This window comes from Branchiostoma floridae, unplaced genomic scaffold (genome assembly GCF_000003815.2).
Source record: "Branchiostoma floridae strain S238N-H82 unplaced genomic scaffold, Bfl_VNyyK Sc7u5tJ_1495, whole genome shotgun sequence".
In the NCBI taxonomy this organism is placed as follows: domain Eukaryota; kingdom Metazoa; phylum Chordata; class Leptocardii; order Amphioxiformes; family Branchiostomatidae; genus Branchiostoma; species Branchiostoma floridae.
Genome location: NW_023365730.1, coordinates 777,566 through 791,000, shown reverse-complemented (window position 1 = coordinate 791,000; position 13,435 = coordinate 777,566). Strand labels below are relative to the sequence as shown.

The 13,435-nt window shown below is 41.6% G+C and overlaps 1 protein-coding gene across 1 annotated transcript in view; it reads left to right on the top strand.

Moving 5' to 3' along the window:
• The window catches only part of LOC118407874, a 341,762-nt gene that overhangs the window by 9,162 nt on the left and 319,165 nt on the right, over positions 1-13,435 (top strand). The window contains exons 10-24 of the mRNA XM_035808438.1: positions 142-351; positions 1,326-1,447; positions 2,362-2,560; positions 3,821-3,884; positions 4,673-4,853; positions 5,253-5,358; positions 5,830-6,063; positions 6,609-6,773; positions 7,621-7,827; positions 8,538-8,663; positions 9,149-9,239; positions 9,672-9,736; positions 9,976-10,228; positions 11,510-11,808; positions 12,603-12,764. Coding sequence (XP_035664331.1) covers positions 142-351; positions 1,326-1,447; positions 2,362-2,560; positions 3,821-3,884; positions 4,673-4,853; positions 5,253-5,358; positions 5,830-6,063; positions 6,609-6,773; positions 7,621-7,827; positions 8,538-8,663; positions 9,149-9,239; positions 9,672-9,736; positions 9,976-10,228; positions 11,510-11,808; positions 12,603-12,764 — 2,484 coding nt within the window. The remainder of the gene's footprint in view (positions 1-141; positions 352-1,325; positions 1,448-2,361; positions 2,561-3,820; positions 3,885-4,672; positions 4,854-5,252; positions 5,359-5,829; positions 6,064-6,608; positions 6,774-7,620; positions 7,828-8,537; positions 8,664-9,148; positions 9,240-9,671; positions 9,737-9,975; positions 10,229-11,509; positions 11,809-12,602; positions 12,765-13,435) is intronic.

Below are 13,435 nucleotides of genomic sequence, written 5' to 3'. Positions count from 1 at the left end.
TGTAACATCTGTTTCTCCCCGACAAGGAGCGATACGGAGGCTTCAACAAGACCTTATACTCTGAGGAAGGTCATAAAAAGTTTCAGAAAGCCTATGGCGCCCCCCGTCTCTGTTATAACATTGTTTTTTATTCCTTTCCAGGAGAGGTACGGTGGCTTTAACCAGACCGTGCACTCCGTAAACCGTACCGAGGAGCTGGTGAAGTTCCACATGGCGATGAAGATGATAAAACGCCTGCCCTACATGCCCAAGATGGCTGCCTCCGTGGTGGAGAAGAAGTGTAATTGGATCCTGACATGGTCTAACCAGAGTCACAGGTCCCCCCATGAGTTCATGAAGGGATACTTCAAGGTGGGTGACGGTGTAGTTAAGTCAGTATGTATAACTAAGGCTACACCAATTGATTTCCTTTGTTCTCGGATTTTCGAAAACAAAAAGTTAGCAAGCGGACATCATAAAAGCACAAATTTTCACAATATAAGATCAAATGATAAATGTTATAACTTAGTGTTATGCCCCAAATGATGTAGCAATTTAGGGTAGCATAGACTGATGCAAAGTGAAAATGATGCAGATATTTGACAGACATGTATATGTAGCTATAATCTTTAATTTTCTATTTGCTAATTGTGATCATTGGTTAAACTGCTAATTATGATGGACAGTCTTTTGTTTGCCTCATTGACCTTGACTATCAACTCCTGTACTTCGCTCTTGTTATTTTCTTTGATTGGTAAACCCCAAAACAAGTGAACAACTTCCAGTATAATCGATATATTTTCCAGTCTGTCCAAATCCGGTCTGCTGATTTTTTTCAGGTCCAACAACTTGAGCAAGAAAAACTGGTTTTGTGCGGGTACCGGTGCCCATCCCTAGTATACTTACTTAATATCCTCTTCGTCCCTTGTGAGACATAAGGCCATGACTTTTTTCTTCCATCTGGGTCTGTCCTGTGCTACAGTCTGTGCTGACCGCCAGGATAGACCCATGGACGCCAGGTCGTCTGACACTGTTCTCCTCCATGTGGTTTTTAGTCTTCCTCTATTCCTAAATGTAAGCATGTCGGTAGAAAGTTCTGCGCCTGTGCGAACATGCACCACGTTAAAGAAAGTATGTCCGTATATAAGGGTAAAATCCTGTGTAACATTTTCAATGACACCATGTCTCTAAAATGTACCGTGCAACAAGCGGGATTTCAATGCAACGTTGACCAAACCACCAGGCGCAGTATGTTTTACTGACATGCTTCCTTAGTATGGCCATGGCCTTAGTATCCCTAGTATGGCCATGTGTAATGCTGTAATGTTTACTTGCTTGTTTCCCAGTCGCACATGGTGAAGTACGAGAGTTGCTGTAAGAAGGAGAGTCTGAAGGCCAAGGTCAGCTGTATGGAGGAGCTCCGTAGAGAGAAGGTGGACAAGTACTGTGTGGACCGCTCTCTGGACAGGTAAAACAACTTTCAGGATCAACTATCCGCCTAACGCCCGGTCCCCAACGGCATTAGCCTATGTTGCCCTGCTATCCCATGCCCTATCAGTGGTTATTATGCTTGTTGCCACAAACCAGCTGTCAACCAATCAGAGAATAGGTTTTTCTTGGGCTTTTTGTTGTCGCAAGCTGTCTCGCAAAGTCCGCCGGGAAGCTATCAGCCAATCATGTTACGTATTACATGGCTGGTCTGAGTGCACAAGATAGCAGAGGTAAACACAAGGAGTTTTGACACGACTATGGTCCCTCTGCGTAGGAGAATGGGATCAACATCTTCTTCACATTTGCAAAACTGTAATATCTTTGACATTGTCCATACTTATATCCATTGAACAGGCAGGTTCTCCTAATTGATTCAGCACCAACTTGTCTTGTCTAGATTTACCTTTCTGTTATGGTCCATTTTGTATTTATTTATGTAATCCTAATGTAATATGTTGTTTACTACTCTTGTTTTGTGCTTTTATGTTTTTGAGTAGAAGACATTATAATAAGCAAATTGTGCTTTTTGCATAATACTCGCAAAATATAATGTAAATAAAATTTTAAAGAAAAATTATTGTCTTCCAAAAATCAGGATAATAAGTTTATTGCAAATTCTTGCCTGTGGGCTGATTGCAGGTAATAAGAGAGATTAAAACAGTGTAAAAACCAATATCACAAGTGTCTACTCTGAAAGCCAAGAGTTGTCTGAAAGCTAACTCTAGATCATGCATTGGGTTTCAACTTCTTTTTCGGAGACAGTGGAAGATCAATGATCCCACCTTGGGTTTTGTGATGTTAGAAGGAGAATTGTTTTCTTTTTGTCAGTGAATGTGAAGAAATTGGTGAAGGACATGCAGATACAGGTCCTTTGTTATAATTCTTGCACAGGGAAAACCTCACCAGTCCCCGTGCACTAGAACCCATCAACCCCTGCTGTAACCAGCCTGGGAACGAGCGCTACGAGTGCTTCCACCAGATCGCCAACTCCACCTGGCAGGGCAAGAACTTCACTGGAACCTGCTACCAGTTTCTCATCAAGAACTACAGGAAGGCTCGTCAAGTCTGGCTGGACACTATTAAGCCTGTGGTATGATGTCTGGTGTTTCTTGTACTTTGTTATGGCTTTCATGAATGAATGATGAGTGAGTGAATGAATGAGTGAAGGAAGGCAAGAAGGAGTGAATGAATGAGTGAATGAATGAGTGAGTGAGTGAGTGAGTGAGTGAGTGAGTGAGTGAGTGAGTGAGTGAGTGAGTGAGTGAGTGAATGAATGAATGAGTTCTGGAACTTCACTGGAGTCTGCTACCAGTTCATAATCAAGAACTACAGGAAGGCTCGCCAAGTCTGGCTGGACACTATCAAGCCTGTGGTATGCTGTCTGGTGTTTCTTCTACTTTAACAAACAAACAAACAAACTTTGTTTTTGAGTTGCTCAATGAATGAACGATGAATGAATGAGTGAGTAGATGTATGAATTGACGAATAAATGGATGGATGGATGAAGGAATGAATGAAAATGAACAAATGAACAAATGAAAAGTTGGAGTATTTGAGGTCTAGAAGCTAAAAGATTGACTTAATTTTGGTGCTGTTACTACATACTCATGCAACTGGATATGATTTTGGAAGCATATCCAGTTACTTGAGTAACTGCTTTTTGGTGTGTCGTGCGTAAATGGATGTCACATTCAGCACCGAGGACAGGTAATGTAGTTTCTTCTTCGTCTTCATGTGCACGTCCAACTTCATAAAGCTGAAGACTCCGGACGCGGACAAGGGTCTTTTGGTTTGGTGGTGGTCGCTTTTTACTTCGGAGCTTTATGTTTGTGTGAGTGTGTGTGTGGTAACAGCTGGGGAGCCTAGCTCCTCAAGGGCAGGGGCGCTAATCCCTGTCCGCCTCCCTGCAGCTGGGAGGCGGTGAGTACCCGTGACTCTGATAGAAGCTTACATGTTGGTGATGGCATTCTTAAAAGCCTAGTGTTTGTTCTCGGACTATTGCTTCTGGTAGGTGGTTCCATCATCAAACTGTCCTTGGAAAGAAGGAGTTCAAGTGGTAGTCTGTTCGTGAAAAAATAGTGTGGTACGATAGAGTATTTTCCGTGCGTGATGGTGTAGATAAGTTCTTTCTTATAAATGGTATTTGTGTTGCTACTAAATTGTTGTTTATCTTATAGAACATGTGTAGACGAGCCTTGTAGTTCCTGAAATTATACTGATCTGGAGTACAAACAAATGGAGTTATCATTCAGCACCAAGGACATGGTATACCTGTAGAGTGCAGATCAAATATACCTGGATGTTTCTCCCTCATTGACACATTTCAATGCTGTTTCTTCTGTTTTTGTAGCTGACCCCAGAGGAGTATGGAATCCTGGCTGCCACCAAACTGTGGTGCATGAGCGAAGCCAAGGGTATGTTTTTTGACTCACATGTAGATCTGATTGATGGTAAAAGCAATCCAGGGCTTTAGCCAGCTCGATTTGTTTTTCCGTCAGCCAATTACAATTGTCGCGAAAACCGCAAAAATGAATTAGAAGGACTGAACTGAGACCTTGAAAAAAAGGTTTTAATGAGATTATCGTATGCAAAAGGTTGCCGACGCACATGGTCAACAATTATAACAATAGCAAAACAAACAGTGTGTGGCTTTTATGGCCGTGGACAGCGTCTCCAAGCCGCATGTAGCTTTCACCAAGGATTTTTGGTTTTAAAAATTTTCCGTCAGATGCAGCAAATTTCTGTCAATTGACGGAAAAACGGACGCTGGCTAGAGCCCTGGAGCAATGCCTACTGATGGTAGATAGCTCTCAGGGCAGAGAGTATTTTAGTGGTGAACATGCAGGTATGGACCCTCCAAGTGACTTTCTTAGAACTGCAGTAGCTGGTTAAGTTCAGACTCTATCTCAATAAGAAGAAAGAAAAACAATCTTGGCTGTTCCATTGACTTGTGTATTGTGTATATATATCATGTATTAGCTGTTCCATTGACTTTCATGCATTGTGTATATATATTAATAGCATGACTGTTTCTGATTGAAATGTATGTAAATATTGACTATTGTATGTACGTTATATTATTGTCATATTCTGCAATTTGTTTGTATGAAGTCCAGGAAGATTAGTGGTGTGCGATATGACACGTCAATAATGGATTTTCAAATAAAGTCTCAAAGTCCCAAACTTTGCTTTTGCTGCACAGAAAAGCGCACTGTGCCATGGTTCATCGCCTACAGCAAGTTCATGGCCCCACGAGGCAGCGACACCGTTGCCGTGGACAACATCTGTCAGATCACCGCGGCAACCCTGTCTGAGGAGGAGCTTGATATGGAGGACATCCCTGTGGAGGCCTTCCAGGACGAGCTGGAGGAGGATGGGGCCAGGTGAGCCAGTTTTGATGGATGAAGATGGTGATGATGATAATATGATGATGATATTGATGGTGCCAGGTGAGGCACTTTTCTTGTGATTTTGGTTCATTTTATGAGAGGGTACCACTGAAAGGCGTCAAGGCTCCATGCTCCCTGCAGCAAGCGGCCTGTGAGTCCTGTGAGAGAGTGAGTTTAAAAGGTCCATTCTCTTGCAAGGTAAATATTCTAAAAATTCATGTATACAACATGTACCTCAGGATTACTGAATAGATGCTGCATTGGTACTGCATCTTCGAATCATTTTAAATTCATGTCTTTTTCTCATGTGGTGTCTCTCGATGTTAGGACATCAGGTGGGTTATAAGAAAATTAATGGCATAGTTGCTTAACATATCTTTTATCACACTGCAGCTCATCTGAAGAGAGTTCTGAAGAGTCTTCCTCTTCTTCTTCCTCTTCATCTTCCTCTTCTTCTTCTTCTTCTTCTGAAGAGTCATCTGAAGAATACCATCATGGGGTAAGCCTCAAAACTAGTGTATCAATACAGAAAAGTTTCCTAGCATTATGGAAATGAAAGTACTGTACATGTATGTGATTTTTATTTTGAGCCGGTAAAGGCCTGACAATCACTTGCATTACGAAACTTTCCCACACGATAAGGAAAGTAATACAGTCACAAGCTTTCATCGCAAATACTTTTTATATCAGGTGGGGGCAATGAAAGGGAATTTATCTTCCACCTAGATCATTTTTTGGACGAGGAGTATTTTAGAGTAATACAGGAACAATACCTTAAAGTCTAATCGTACATATTCATTCTTAATTTGTCATTTATTCAATCCCATATGTATGTATGATTTACCATGTTTCTTTGCTATGATTTGTATCAAAGGCCTCCCTTGGAAATCAGTTAAAACTAACTGAAGGGACTACCCTTAAGATGCATAAGTAGTGAATCTACTTTTTTGTCATCTTCGTCTTATCTCAGAGGCCAGGTTGGAGGATGTGGAAGCTGAAGAAGATGATTAAGAAGGCTCCTGAGGAGATGAAGACCAAACTGATGCTCAAGATGAAGATGATGATGATGAAGAAGAAGATGGGAGGGAAGACGATGAACATGCGGAAGCTGTGGTTCCAGAGGAGGGACCAGCTGCAGGCCTGCTGTAACCATGACGACCGCGAGGCATGCTTCGATGAGCTCCGCAGCCAGCATGCCAATGAGGTGAGCCAAACAGACTTACATGCATGGATGGGTATTGAAAGTTTTCAAAAACAAAACAGTTTTTTCTTGTTGGACAAAAATGATTGGACGGATTTTGGACTGATTAGGAATTGGTTAAACCGGCACTACGGTGGCAGGCATTTATGTGTTTTGAGGCTAATTGATCCAAGAAAATAGCGTGACATAGAGGAGAGTTGGTAGTCATTCCTCAAACAATTAGGTCCAAGTTCAGGTCTGAACCAGGACATCAGATCATCTGGACCTGGACCATATACCTAAATTTTCTGTAGAGGTGCCCACCCCTAATGTGTACAATGTTCTGTGTTTGATGTCAAATGTTGCATTAAAGTCAAGCTTGAATGGGTAAGTGAGTGAGTGAGTGAGAAGGGACTATCTAGAATTTTATAAGCTTAAGATAAAACAAGCTTAAACAACTACAGTTGTAGATAGATAGAGATACCACTACAAAATCATTATAAGGTTTTAGATTTGCCTGCAAATATTGCTTCAGAATCTTTGATTGTCATTGTTATTTTCATCCCTAGGTGTGCGTCCTTGATGAGATCTCTGTAAAGGCAAAGGGTGGTGTAGCTAACCCCTGCTGTCTGAAGTCTGGTGTTGAGAAGACCGAGTGTATGGACCAGGTTAGGAACGGCACCCTCGCCAAAAACAGCCAGAGCAACCATACTGACCTCATCGCTCAGTACAAGGTATGGCAGGGCATTTGTTTCTATAGCTGTTACAGTTTACTAACTTAAAGTTAAACATTAGCAGCTACCTGTAAAAGAAGTTCAAATATTGGGAAACGAGTTCATAAGTTGTGTATGGACCAGGTTAGGAAGGCACCCTTGCCACTAACAGCCAGAGCGACCATACCGACCTCATCGCTCAGTAAAAGGTATGACAGGGCTTTTAATTTGTTTCTATTACTAACAGTTACTTGAGTAGCAGCTAGGGGAAGTTCAAAAGTTGGAAGTGAGTTCATAAGTTGTGTATGGACCAGGTCAGGAATGGCACCCTTGCCACTAACAGCCAGATTGACCATACTGATCTCATTACTCAGTACAAGGTATGACAGGGCTTTTATTTCTATAACTAAAAGTAGCAGCCAGAGGTACAAGTTCAAAAGTTGGAAAGTGAGTTGCATATAAGTTGTGTATGGACCAGGTTAGTAATGGCACCCTTGCCACTAACAGCCAGAGCGACCATACCGATCTCATTGCACAGTACAAGGTATGGCAGGGCTTTTATTTCTACAACTGTTACAGTTTACTAAGTTAAACAGTAGCAGCTACATGTAGAAGAAGTTCAAACGTTGGGAAACAAGTTCATAAGTTGTGTATGGACCAGGTCAGGGATGGCAACCTTGCCACAGGACATCCAGAGCGACCATACCGATCTCATTACTCAGTACAAGGTACATGTATTGTATGGCAGTTTTTTTTTCCTATAACGGGTGAACCTGCTTGACAATGCCGCATTGAAGCATATATATGTGTAATGTATAAACTATAATGTACATTGTGTTCCTAAGTTGGCACATGTTTCCTACCACAGACCGAGACGACCCTGCATGTACTGAGCAACCCAGAGATCAAGGGGTGCAAACATGCCGACATCAAGGACCAGGGAGCCTGCTACTGTAAGAAGATGAACTCCTACAAGAGCCATAAGTCCTCTAGCTCTGGCAGCTACGGTGGCAAGAGTGCGTATGCAGGGGAATACATGAAGAACCTCATTACCTACATCTGGGGACCCATTGATGTAAGTGGAGAGATACTACTATTATAATACTAGAATAAATTGTAAGAAGTTTATTTGAAAATTCATGGCCGAGGGCTAATTGCAAGTGCATGGTATAAACATAGGATATATACAAGTAACAATGGACAGTTATGAACAATATAATTCTACTCTAATGCTTGTGTAGGCTATTTCTAAACAGGTTGGGTTTGACTTCTTTTTTGGAAGCAGAGGGAGATGAAATCCCCACCTTTTCTACAATAAATAGAAAATAATTGTTACATGCATTGAACAGTTTTCCCTGTCCAGATTGTAAGCCACTGAATAAAGACTAAGACTATTTTTTACACTTTTTATTTCCACCAATGTTTTGGTGACCTGACCCTTACAAAGTTTAACCTTGGAGTAATGAAGGACTTAGTAATGCATGTACCATGGACCATAGTCCTCTTTTCATCCACAGTAAGTCCAATGGTTTGAAAATGGACTTACTCTGGAAGGACTGATTTACTACCTTTATTGGTGTGAAGGACTTACTCTGGATGATAGTTCACTAAAATTAAACTTGGTCTAATACAAACAGTCCTTAGATATGGAAGCCTATGTGATACAACTAAGAAGCCCGTGTGATACAGCTTTTTTTCACCCAGTCCGGAACACCCGTATTGAACGTTATCTTGGCCCATATATAAAAAAAATTTAAATATTTTATCTTCCCTTCCGAACAATAGAAGAGCACTTGTGACATTGGGAAGGAGCTGAAGGCCTGCTGCAGCTCTGAGACTGCGGAAGAGCAGAACGAGTGTTACATTGAGACTCGCACAGAACACATCAACTCATACTGTCAGATTCTTCAGGTGAGACGCAGTCCTGTTGTGTTGGTGTAAATGTCTTCTTTCTCTTTGATAATTCTGTGAGTGTGTGTAGGTGTGTGCGTGTGCGTTTGCGTGTTTGTGTCTGTCGATCTGTGTGTGTGTCTGTGTGTGTGTGTTTGTGTGTGTGTGTGTGTTTGTCTGTGTGTGTGTGTGCGTGTCTGTGTGTGTCCGTGTGTGTCTGTGTGTGTGTGTGTCTGTGTTTGTGTTTCCTGAGTATAATACATACTTTTAGATATTCTGTAGTCTAAGAATATTCTGTTTACCGCAAACTCTGCTGATTGGCCCCTCCCCGCAATGTAGGATGGGCCAATAAGAAGCACGATTAAATCAGGCTAGATATTCTGAAGGTTGGACAATCACAAAGCCTGAATTTTACACTTTCTACCAACACAAGCATCCTTTAATTTCATCCTGAACTAGGAATGACTGGAGATACTGAATTCTAGTTTTGCTGTTTTGTTGTTTAGGATGACGCGGTGTCCAAGGAGGCTGTTGAGTGCTGTGAGAAGGACGGAGAAGAACGTCTTAAGTGTGTCGAGGGACTCAAGCCTGCTCCTTGTGAGTAATCTTTATTGACACAACAAAAGTACAGTATAAGGTCTCTTACGTCTACACAATAGAATATACATACAGTCAACAGTAGGCCTCAAATGGAGTACCAAACAGGTGTATATTATGAACATGTTGGGTTTAACACATTTGTTTGCACCACTGCTTCTAAGGTTTTAAAATATTTGTACACATCAAGGGTTGTGTCGTAGAATTTTATTAAATCTATTTATAGGATGGAATGTACTGAATTCTTTGAACAAGCAGTGAGAAAGGTAAAGAGCTTTGTGCATTTATTATCATATCCTGAGCATATAACCATGATAAAGTGATATTCATCTTCCATGGCCTTATTTGGAGAGTTTCCATTCAAAATCCTGAGGGGATGGAAAAAAATTCAGGTTGGCTAGAACACTCAAATGATGTTTTTGTTTTTTTTAGCTCACAGAAATTATCATGAGAAGAAGATGGTCTACAGTGACTGGCTGTCGGCTGTTCTCGGGCAGGTAAGATAGTCATGTTTCCTAATGTAGCTCGTTTTATAAAATTCAAATCCATAGATAAATTGTAACCATTATCCACAAAATTAAAGGTTGACATTTGAAAATAAGTGTCATCATGCATTTCAATTTTACTTTGTTAAACTATTGTATCAGTAGAGTTAATAACTTACTAATGTTATTAATGATAGTTAGGTTTTTCTCATTTCTAAGACTAGCTTGATCTTATATTTGTTGTCCCAAAGGATGAAGACAGCAGTGAGGAGTCTTCCGAGGAATCTTCGTCTTCTTCCTCATCTTCTTCCTCATCTTCTTCTTCTGAGGAGTCATCTGAGATGTCTTCTGAGGAGTCTTCTTCTTCCTCTTCTTCCTCCTCTTCCGAGGAGTCTTCCGAGATGTCTTCTGAGGAGTCTTCTGAGGAGTCTTCTTCTTCTGAGGAGTCTTCTTCTTCTGAGGAGTCTTCTTCTTCTGAGGAGTCTTCTTCTTCCGAGGAACACGGTAAGTTAACTGTCAACAGTTGGGCTGTGTACCTAAATACCCGTACCTGTACCATACATGTACCTATAAGATTGTTTAGGTACAGGTCCGGACCTAAACTTCTGTGTACCCGTACCTGTACCTAAACAAACTAAATCACTATTGAACACCACTTTTTGAGACTAATGATAAGTAAATTCCCCAAATCAAAGATAACAATTTGATCATATTGCAGTAACTGTTGAAAATTAAGAAAACTTTGTATTGAGGTTCAAATATCTAAATCCTCATTATAAAGATGTCAATTTCTCACTAAAAAAGACAGTCGGCTACATTTATAAGTTACAGATGATTGATCAAACTTGTTTAGGTACAGGTAAAGGTCCGGACCTGTACCTAAACCTGTGTACCTGTACCTGTACAAAAATGTACCTGTACCTAAAATTTCCTTAGGTACACAGCCCTAGTCAACAGCCATTTGCCACTATACCTCACCTCAGCTTACCACATTTCTTGTAATCAACCGCACCCCGATTTGGGATTCATGGCAAACCCTTTGAAGTGAGCTAAGATAGTAAAAAAAAAGTACACCTACTTTTTGCCGGAGGCTGCGACCTCATGCAGTGAAACGAAAGACAAGTGAATAAATTATTGATGTTCAAGGCGATACCTCGTGGCGTAATCGCTAACTTCCTGGCTTGTAACAATTTTTCTTGAGAGTAAACCTCAATAAAGTGGGCACTCGGACTTTGGCTTTGACCTGAAGCACCAACTTCAAAGTTGAAATGTCAAAACGGGTCATCTTTTATTACAAGAAATACAGTCAATTTTTGTTAGTCTAAATATCTGGGAGCAACCATAACTTACATAGTGTGCTGGTTAGAAATCACTTCGAGAATTGTGACAGTCATTTATTGTAATCCCTGGTAAAGTGGGAAATGCTTGTTTGATCTGATAACTTTAAAAGCTGTTTTTTTTTTTTTTAAGCTAGATATGAGACTGTCATCGTGGTCATTTTGATCATTTAATACATATAAATAGCAAATCCTACCGCTAACAATTGGACAGGGTAGAAAATGTCCTGTGTAGAAAGCACAGAGATGGCAAAGGAGTGAAGCCTGCCTGTATACATGTATATAGGAGTGTGCTTGGCTACCCAGTGGCTCAGATGACTCCCTTTGGCAAGCTGTACTCCTTAGCCAGCTTTGATACTATCTTAATCTCTTATGTCACTAGTACATTTGCCTGGATATTAGTTTGGTCTGACAACTTTAAGAGCCTTGTTTTTTTTTTTATAAACAGGATATGGTCATCATCGTGAACATGGCGGTAGAAGTCACCATGGTCATCGTCGTGGTCGTCATGGTGGTCACAGAAAACCCCACAGTAAACATGGCAAGCCAGGTTTCCACCATGGTCAGCACGGTAAGGAGCTGGACACTGTTTGGGACGTGTACGGCCACGGCCCGAAAAGTCCGCTGGAGTCTCCCCTCTTCCTGGCCCCGCGAGGGACTGATACAGAAGGCATCGTCATCGCCTGTGCTGCTCTGGATGTCCACCTGAAGGTGGAGGAGGAAGACAGCAAGGAAGACAGCCACATGGTAGGTACTGGGGAAGAATTTAAGGGCTGTGTACTAGTATAAGTGTGTGTGTGTGTGTGTGTGTGTGTGTGTGTGTGTGTGTGTGTGTGTGTGTGTGTGCCTGTGCTGCTCTGCTCTGGATGTCCACCTTAAAGTGCAGGAGGAAGACAGCAAGGAAAACAGCCAAATGGTAGGTACTGGGGAAGAATTAGGGCTGTGTACTAGTGTACTAGTATAGGTGTGTGTGTGTGTGTATGTGTGTGCGTTTGTGTGTGTGCCTGTGCTGCTCTGGATGTCCACCTGAAGGTGCAGGAGGAAGACAGCCATATGGTAGGTACTGGGAGACAGTTAGGGCTGTGTACTAGTATTAGTCTGTGTGTGTGCATGTGTGTGTGTGTTAGTGTGTGTGTGTGGGGGGGGGTGTTACTCGGGAAACAAGTATAGGGCTGGGTACAACAGTAGGGGTGGGTACAGGGTGTTTGTGTGCATGTGCGTGTGTGTATGTGTGTGTGTTTGTGTGTGTGTCTGTGTGTGTGTGTGTTAGTGTGTGTGTCTTTGTGTGCGTGTGCATGTGCGCGTGCGTGTGTTAGTGTGTGTGTCTGTGTGTGTGTTTGTGTTTACTTATCGATTCACCTTCTGTTCATTACAACAAGATCTCAAAGGTGTGAATTTGACATGAAACGTCTGACTGTTTCCAAAATCATATTCAGCTACTTATTGAATAACTGCAATTTGGCATGATAATTACACCCAAATGTCTATTATATAACCTTCATGGACATGCCTTTAAATTCTTTCTAACTTCTTATTTTCAGATGCATGGCAAGAAGTGGGGTGGCAAGTGGGGCAAGAAGTCCATGAAGCAGGGAGGCTGGGCTAAGAAGTCCCTCCCCAGCTGGAAGCCTAACAAGGAGCTGCTGGGTCAGCAGCGCGTGTCCGATCTGCAGAAGTGTTGCTCGGCAACTGGAGAGGAGCAGGTCAGTTTAGGTCAAAATGTGCATGCTGTTTCCGTCCTGATTTAGTCCTATTTACGCCACATTTTGTTAAAAAGTTAATTTTATAATAATATACATCGCTGATTTTTAAACCAATATTCTGATACACTGTCCTACATTGTATGTTTATCAACTTAAAAATACTTTGGTTTGTACCAGGGCTCTAGCCAGCATCCGTTTTTCCGTCAATTGACAGAAATTTGCTGTGTGTGACGGAAAAAATTTAAAACCAATCCGTCAACCTTGACGGACAAAAATCCTTGGTGGAGGCTACAGGCGGCTTGGGGACGCTGTGCACGGCCGTAAAAGCCACACACTGTTTGTCTTGCTATTGTTATGATTGTTGACAATGTGTGTCGGCGCCCTTTCGCATACGATAATCTCATTAAAAACCCGTTTTTCAAGGTCTCATTTCCGTCTTTCTAACTTAATTTTCGCGGTTTTCGCGACAACGGGAATTGGCTGACAGAAAAAAATTTCGAGCTGGCTAGAGCCCTGGTTTGTACCGATAAGAAACTTGCATGTATAAAGGAAAGGTAGTAAATCCTGTCATGATGCTCTGAGTCACACTCTACCTGGTTTTGAATGAAAAACTTAATGGCGTCAATGAGAAGGCCTGGCTGCAGTACTGGCATGGAACAATATAATCATTA